This window comes from Trachinotus anak, unplaced genomic scaffold (genome assembly GCF_046630095.1).
Source record: "Trachinotus anak isolate AG129_WGS33_773 ecotype Australia unplaced genomic scaffold, CSIRO_AGI_Tana_v1 ptg000016l, whole genome shotgun sequence".
NCBI classification, from domain to species: Eukaryota; Metazoa; Chordata; class Actinopteri; order Carangiformes; family Carangidae; genus Trachinotus; species Trachinotus anak.
Genome location: NW_027273867.1, coordinates 5,232,449 through 5,240,996, shown reverse-complemented (window position 1 = coordinate 5,240,996; position 8,548 = coordinate 5,232,449). Strand labels below are relative to the sequence as shown.

At 42.1% G+C, this 8,548-nt stretch overlaps 1 protein-coding gene across 3 annotated transcripts; it reads left to right on the top strand.

Annotated features, from left to right (window-relative positions):
• Nucleotides 1-1,539: 1,539 nt before the first annotated feature.
• LOC139634434 (DNA-directed RNA polymerase II subunit RPB1-like) lies at nucleotides 1,540-3,519 on the top strand. Of its 3 annotated transcripts, none has more exons than XM_071500885.1 (5): nucleotides 1,540-1,697; nucleotides 1,810-1,868; nucleotides 1,950-3,262; nucleotides 3,329-3,391; nucleotides 3,462-3,519. In XM_071500885.1, exons 1-5 carry the CDS (start codon nucleotides 1,675-1,677, stop codon nucleotides 3,477-3,479), a joined length of 1,476 nt encoding a protein of 491 aa, XP_071356986.1. In that variant the 5' UTR covers nucleotides 1,540-1,674; the 3' UTR covers nucleotides 3,480-3,519. The 3 variants fall into 3 exon arrangements, with proteins under 3 accessions (XP_071356986.1, XP_071356985.1, XP_071356984.1); XM_071500884.1 differs by having other exon boundaries at nucleotides 1,950-3,295; XM_071500883.1 differs by having other exon boundaries at nucleotides 1,950-3,391.
• Nucleotides 3,520-8,548: the final 5,029 nt, after the last annotated feature.

Below are 8,548 nucleotides of genomic sequence, written 5' to 3'. Positions count from 1 at the left end.
GCACTCAGAGTCAAAAATATATAATTTAATGTATCATATTAATGCAAAAAAAATGTCATGGTAGAAATTCACAGTCTTTTAAATTTCAAAATCTGGTGAGACACATGTTTTTCCATACTTCTATGGCCAGAAAATTATTCAGCCTTTTAATTTAACTCTAAATATATGTTATTGACCTATTTTTATATTGTAGATTTACATCTTGGCCACAACACAAATACATTTTTCAGATTTAGCTGGTGTAGTGTGGTCTCAACCAACTATAACTGACTCCTCTCACAAATGTCTCCATTTCCTGCAAAGCTCTGCACATAAATTAGATGACGATGCTGTGTTTGCTTTCTCTTCTATCACAGCCCATTTGTGGCCGTGCACATACAGATACAAATCTGTCTCAGCATGCAGGGAGCTGATGAGCAGAATGTAACCTTTACACAAGAGAGGTTCGTCAAATGACTGAGTCCTCCACTCGTCCACAGGTCAGGGGTCTGCGCAGATCGAACAGTGTATTTCCTTTGTTAGAGCAGCACCCTGTGTCATCAGTAATGTTTTTGTTGATTCCACTCAGGGACTTCCACTTGCTCTCTTGTTCATATAAAAGTTGATAGGCGTAATGGAAAGAACTCAGTAAGGAGGAAACTGCTCCTGAAAAAAAATTCCTCTGCGCTATTTCCTCTGACAGGAAATTGTGTCTTTGATCTAAGCCACCACACTCATCTGGTCATCGCATGCGAGGTGTCACTCTTTCCTGCAGCGTACAGGGGGGATATTTGCCATCATCGCTCTGGCTCATACAGGATGCCCGTGTGAATGTTGAACACTTGAGCTCCTGAAAAACGGAAAATAAGTCAGTTGTAATAAATCTGGGTTTAAGAGGAGAACCTGATGAAGGCAAACACACTGGGAAAAGTAGGACAGAGTGACAGATTCAGTTGTCATGCTCTTGCATCATGCTTCCTGTGGCTGCAGGGGGCTGTCATTCATGAACACTATTGACCAAGCACAGTCTGGTATTAAGATTCACACCTGCCAGACTTCCAGGGAGTGTGTCCTCTGGCCTGCCTTAGTGTGTGTGTCACCTACACTGACAGGGTAGAGGGTCATTTTCATGCCGAGCATCCCACATGGTCACAGATCAGTCAAACAGACGCAGGAAGCTGATAATATCACACTTGTGCTCATATGACATCATGAATTTCTGTATTAGAAACAACAGAATTCAAATATAGTCGGACTGTATGATGTGCAGATTGTGGTACGTAAGTGATTTACATTCTGCAAACAGGAGGCGGAAGCACACTGAGCTTGATGTGTTGTTTGTCACGTTTAGGGTCGACTGCGTCATTACCGCAGTGTGCCGCCTGGGTCTATTCAGCATCAGGAGGTACGGGAAGCATCATTAATAATGTTAACAAGGCCATCATGAATAGCATGAGCTTTCTCAGGGTCAGGCTTCATGCAGTCTGGAGAGGGTTCAGCAAACAAAGCAGGCAAGACACACACTCCCAGACACTTCAACACCAAGCACCTGCAGACAATCAGTTCGTTAAGCAGTGATTGGATGCAGGCTGCAATAAATGCTACCTCTCTGCTGCACACACCTGCAGAGCAAGTAGCTTCAGGGCAGGTGGGCTACTGTTGCTTTGACCTGGCTGCGTGCGGTTTCACACAGAAATGGCTTGTGGAGTTCATCTGGGGTAAATTTAAAAAAAAAAAAAACAAAAAAAAAAAAACAGCAACACAGGTATTTTAAGTGTGTTAAGTTGATTTTGTCCCATTTCTTCTGACCTTGATGTGTTTTCTGAGCAGGATCTTGCTGATTTGTTTAATTCAAGCAGAGCATGTACGCTGTTTATGGGCTACACAAGGTGAGCAGAACACAAATGCATTACCATCATTTAACACTGAATTTTACAAGTTGTGCATTTAACCTCTCGTTTCTCTTGCAGCTAAAAGCTCCCACAGACAAAATGGTAACAGATATGTTGGCTTCTCGCAACTGGACAGTGGCCTACAAAGGCTTGGTAGCAGCTATCCCCAGGATCAATTCAGACAGGACTCAATTTCTCCAGGCTCAGCCCCCAGCACCAGCCTTAATTCAAAGACTGCAGTTAGTAGAGGTTATAATAACCAGAGATTTTCTAGCGGTAGCAACACACAAACTGTTCCACAGCCAACTCAGAGCGGCTATGCTTCGGTCAAGTTGATGCAGAGAATGACAAACTTGAAACAGGTAAACGCTCAAAAGCAGTCATTTGGCCTTTCTACTGCTATTGCTAGTGGAACTTCTGTGAGTAAATACAATCAAAAGCAGAATGACCCTACTGATATCAGCAAGAAGAGAACTTGGCCAGTTCAGCAGGATACATCACGTACTAGCCAGTATCTACCTGGCAGTTCTGCATCTGTTCAGGGTCCTTCCAGGGAGAGAGGCTTCTTCACATCATCCTCCCACCAGTCTGCAGCACAAAAACCTCCTAGTGCTGCTGCCAAAACACCAGCCTACTATGGCCAAAGAAGTTTCTCTCCATCTGTGAAGTCTTCCACCCTGTTCAGTGCTGGTGCTCTACCACCCCAGCAAGGCTCTGTAAAGATGCAAACATCAGTCAGTGCCCCCGCTAGAAGAGTGTATAAAAATGGTCAAACTAAAGCAACGAAACCCTCCAGTTTCTCCTCTACTCAAAATGAGAGAATGGGCTATAACCCCAGCCAGGCTTTGGCTGGTAAAATGTACCAGAGCAAGCTGTTTCCTGCAACTGGAGGAAATGCCCAAGGAAGCTACAAGCCTACTTCCACCATGACCTCAAGCCATGTGAGTTATACCCAGTCCCTTCCAGCAACCTACAAACAAAAAGCTGTTGGCTTTGAGCCTCGCAGTGTAAAAATGCCCACAAGCCAGAGGTTTAACTACAAACCCAGCTACACATCCACTGAGCAGATGCCCAGCAGAACAAGTTCCATGTTGGGGAGCAACAGAAACCCGGCCCAGGGAGCTCATAACCTCCCTGCCTCTGGGAGCAGCAGAGCAGGAACCTCCCCTCAGCACTTTGCCCCAACCAGAACACACAACATCCCTCAACGCTATGGTGGGTTTGCTATCAGACGGCTGAAGGAACCTGTTGACCAGAAGGAAGTTGGTGTCCAGAGGCCACAGAGTTCCACAGTTCCACCAAAGACTGGATTTGAAAAGCCACAGGCTCCACGGCAGACCCCCTCATACCAGCCACAGGCTCCACGGCAGACCCCCTCATACCAGCCACAGGCTCCACGGCAGACCCCCTCATACCAGCCACAGGCTCCACGGCAGACCCCCTCATACCAGCCACAGGCTCCAAGTGTCCATCAGCCAAGCAAATGGAAGAGGGTCAAGCTGAATTGGGGACAGAATCAGGTGAGTAATTGGCTATATCTAAGTGTTCTGTATACTTAAGTCTGGTTTCTAATGGTTCTTCTTACTACAGGTGCTGCAGACTCAGTGATGGATGACTTGGAGTTTAAAATAAACTTATTAACTTAAAATCTTGACTTTACACCTCAGTTTTGTGGACCTGGTAAAAGTGCCAAAGCTTGATCTAAGAATGTAGCATTAGTGTCACCTAGTGTGTAAAAGGTGTAATGCACAATAGTTGCTCTGAACCAGGCAGTCTTGCCCTGCTGTGCAAGCCTGTAAATATCCAGGTCTGAACACCTATCTGGAACTAAATGGGTTTTCAAAAGACCATTTTGAGTGTAACCTAGAGTCTGTGGCAAAACAAGCCTTGTAAAAGAGATCACACATGAATTGCATTGTAGAGTACATGTTGCACAACTTTAGGTAATTATGTTAAACAGTTAGCAGATGCTGAGAGCTGTGTGGGCAGCTTCACAAACCTGCCACCATAGGAGCAGCAACTTCATGTGTGCAAGTGAGGTTAGGACACTCCTCATCCTCTTGACCAGGACTACTAACAAGACATGAATATTTATAACTTATGTTATGGAAAACAGCATCATAACTGCATATAGTGATACAAGTTTAATTTGACCAATTTTATAGTTTAAACATTTTCTCAGCTAACAGACTTCACTGCTCTGGAGCTTGTCATCTTCACCCTCTTGAGTGGGGTGGTATTGGGGATCCAACCTTTCTGTTGGTGTTTGAAAGGTTTAGTGGGCTGTGGTGGTGGAGACACCTACCCTGACATCAAAAATGGGCCATGAATGTTTTATAGAATGATCAAACATCAGTTGTGAGATGAGAACATTACACCCTCTGGAGTACAACGTGAATTTTTGCTTATCACAACCTTTTGTTGCTATAGCTTCTGTTGTGGTCAGACTGACTTAAACACCACATTATCTCCATCTCCTGTCTGCAGCAGTCCTTTGTCATGGACTGCAGGAAAGCTACTTCTTGGTCTTCCATATTTTCATTCTCTGGGCCTGCACACTGCACCTCAGGAGCCCAGAGCTGCTCCAAGATCCCCTGCAGTTACCATGTGGTCACCACAGGGGGGTGCTGCAGGGATCTTGGTGATGGAGCAGATGTGTTCTGGCAGGAAGACACTCGGCTCCCCTTCTTAACTCTGAATGGTGCTTGGGGTCAGCTGATGGCACATCGCAACACAATAGAGTGAATTATTAAAACAAAATGATGATGAACTTAACGGGAGACTTTTAACATTATTACTACACCTTCCTCTGCTACAGCCAAACCTGCACTTCTGAAAAATCATCAGAATACAACAGAATAAGTGATTAAATGATATATTCAGATTTGCAGATCTTAATGTTACCACTTATGCACATACCTCTCTCAGCTACAGCCATCTGCACCCAAGTAAAAACAGGAAGCTAAATAGTCACTGAATCACTAATAAGACAACATGCAGTGTAATAGCAGTATATAACAGAGTGATCAATTTTAAACTCATTAAATACATGACTTAAACTGAAGACAGGTATATCATATGCAATTCTGTTCAAGTCTTGCTTGTCTTTTTGGCATATTATGTGAATAAAGAGCTCGGTTGTTAAAGCAGTTTCTTTATTCATTTCAGGGTTGTTTCTTCTTTTTTTAATCCCTGGCTCCTTCTATCAGCATGAAGCCCACTGGACCTTAGACCAGCACATATTCAAGGAGGAGCCAGCAGAGATATTTCAGTCAAATATCTTAACTGGCTCGATCAGCACAAAGGAGCAGCAGTAAAAGTGTGATGACGCCTCCTAAAACCAGGCCTGAGAGAAGAGTCCCATCTGTCTCCTGTATTTATAATCATATTATTGTCACAACAGAGGTAGTAATGGAGAGACAATTTCTTGTTTCAAGGGGAATTCATTAACACTGAGCCTTGCAGCCACAAAACATACTGATTTTCATCTTTAGCTGCCACCTAGAGGGATGAAGGGTGAGTTCAACTTGTCCCCCGCTGTGTTACCTCTCACTCCTCAGCTGTACACTGACAGGTCACAGCTCGGCACTGACACCCACCTGTACCACCAGCCCTGTAATAAGTGGACGACCTACACCTCCCAAACCCCTGCTCTCTCTGTTTTTTCATCCTGTCACGTTACTATTTTACATAAGCATTTTAACATTTTTCATTGCCCTAAAACTGCCAGAAATGTAGAAGACGCTCAATATTTGCAATATTTGTGCAAACAAAATAAGATAATATATTGTTTCACAGCCACTTTCCAATTAGAAGTGAAACTAAAAATGAAACATGTTCACAGTTTTATTGTCTCACATTGTAGTTTAATAAGTAGAAATATGTGAAATCAGTAAATGAATACATATGACACCTATAAGATGAGAACATCTGTAGTTTGATGTCTAATGCACATTTAGTTTGAACTTTATGGTATTTATTTTATCTTTATGGTATTTATTTTGAGACTTTGATTCAGTAGTCATCTTTTTTTCTGGTTGGCCAATATGCAAACTCAACACATTGATGGGGGTGTGGGTGGAGTTGTTACACATTTTATCATTTATCTGTTCCCCATTATTCACTGATGTATTCAGTTATATATTTTATTTATTAATTTATTTCATTTATTATTCTGGTCCTCATATGAAGAAGCTTTGTCACGTTTTAAAAAATGACCCATGGGGAGGATGTTTTCAGGTTATGGCTGCTGGGTCAGATCAGAGGTCTGGGGTTGAGAAGATGTGAGCTTTTAATAGCTGAGAAGGTTCCAACAAAAGATACTACTAGGTTGCTTTATGGGAAATGTAGGACCCTGTGTTTCTGCAGCTTGACCAATACTAGGGATGAAAAATCTGGAAATCTCAGCCTCTGCTGTGATTATGATCATCATTTTTAATATGTTTCTGGTGAGTGCAGTAGCTTCATGGAGTCACTGGAGTGAGTGCCCTTTTAAAATATAATATGGTGTCTGGCTCTGCTCTTGTCACATATCTATATGTAACTCATTAGCTCATGTTAAGTCTTATTCATTAAATGGACACAAAACACTCTAGATACTAGATACACAAACAGATTTGGGACACTATGACAAATGCTTTAAAACAAGTGCCTTCTTTCACTGAAAAGAACAGATGCAGACACACGTTAGCCTATCCCCACATTTTTTTATCCCCCTGAATATATCCGCCCTATAGCCACACCTTAGGTGCCTTGTTGACCATCACACCTCATCACACACACAGCTCAGAGAACACAATATAATAGATCCACCACTGCTACACTACCTGAGTAGGTACCACCCATACCACAGCCTGTAGACAGTCTGTGACCCACACCATCAGTTAGTTGCCTGTATTTTGCTGTTCTGACCACATGAGGGCGCCATACATTCAGACTAGAGAGAAGAGCTTTCTGAAATATAAAATGAACCACACATACTGGCAGCAAAGCAAAGACTAAATGCATGTAAATAATATGTAAATATAAAATGAAATGAAATGACAATGCAATATACAAACTAGGCTGCTGTGCTGAGTTAATACACACACAAAAACCTTTAAAAACGTCATAACTTTGATCTAATAATATATTCTACATGGTGCATTACTTTTAATACAATGTCCTGTGATGCCCGACTCTTTTTACAGCATATAAAGGTCAATCTTGACCATCATCAACACCACTAATGACTGAGACTTGTGCTGAAGTCACTACTCGAACACACGTTTCAGTGAACGTCTGTGTGAGTTCTCTCACTCTGGCTTCCTCCCCCAGTCCAGTCATATACAGGTTAGGTTAACTGATCACTGTAAATTACCCATAGGTGTGAGTGTTAATTGTTGTTTGTCTCTATAAATGTCAGCCCTGTGACCTGTCCAGGATGTATCCCGACCAATGTCAGCCCCCAGCTCCAGCCCCACTGCAACCCTATAAGGATTTAGCAGTGTGGATAATGGATGAATAGATGCATAATGATAATTATAAAGTCTTTTAGATAGTGGTACATAGATTTCATTGTATCAAACTGACAGATTTTGTTTTGACTGTCATTAGTTATCAGTCAAACTGAGCCGACTGACCTCAGCACTCTGTCAGTTTCAATCACACTACTCAGACAAAAGGAGGTATTCACTTTACTTTCCAGTTCTTTTCACACAGTTCTCTCTGACAAAACTATCACACAGAAAATATGCTTTAAATTTGCTTTGCCTGTCATGACAGTCATGAAGTCCTGCTGAGGTTGGACTTCAGCTATTTTATATAAGGTGTTTGACCAAGGAGAATGTTACAGTACACACCTACTGTGAATGGAAATCTATGACCTGATGCAACTGACAGGAAAGATAAACAGCAAACAGACTGTTGTAATTTTCTGTTTTTTCTACCTCTTATTAATGAGGGCCACTGAGGATAAAAATCTTTCAATTTTTCAAGAAAATAGTCGTAATAGTGTGCAAGTAAAGTCTTTTCTTAAGAGAAAAAAACTGTGACATTCAGGTAGGGAACATCAGAAGAGCTGCTGTATCTTGTGAAGATACACTTTAAAATAAGTTTCACAAAAACCAAAACACTTCAGATCAGAGCCAACTTATCATTGTACTAGGACTTTGAAGAGACTGTGCTAAAAGCACTGTTTATTCTGGAGAAAGAACCATCATTTTGAAAGAAAGTGTGTCTGTTGTGGAGGGGGTAATAGCTGGCAGTGGTTGGGTTCAAAGCTATAGATGGTTACATCTGCAGTGTTATTCCCAGGGGTGTTGTAGCTTCTCAAGAAACAATGAAACTGGTAGTAAGATTTTCGATCCTCAAGGATTGAAAGTCCAACAAGGATGGTGTCTCTGATGTTGACAGTATACCAGCAAAGGCCCCAGCGCATTGTGGCATATGGATTCCTATGATAAACAATAGCCACATGACATTGTAATTAGTGGCTGATTAAGTTGTCAAATAATGTGAATGGAGGAATATAACACTAACTAACGACTGACCTGGGTGTGGAAAATGTGGACATGTCAGGAAAATGCAGGTCTACCTGTGTAGAAATCAAATGGACCATTGAGCAGGAGAGGGAAGCTTCGTTGATGGATATCATGATGGAAGTCCTGCATAAACAGGGTTTCAAACCCTCAGAGATG

Excerpts from the sequence above, each read along its gene's own strand:
- LOC139634434 (XM_071500883.1), top strand. The coding sequence starts at position 1,675 with ATGGCTTGTGGAGTTCATCTGGG. Across the intron at positions 1,698-1,809 it reads GCTTGTGGAGTTCATCTGGG|GATCTTGCTGATTTGTTTAA; the intron begins GTAAATTTAAAA and ends TTTTCTGAGCAG. Across the intron at positions 1,869-1,949 it reads CTGTTTATGGGCTACACAAG|CTAAAAGCTCCCACAGACAA; the intron begins GTGAGCAGAACA and ends TTTCTCTTGCAG.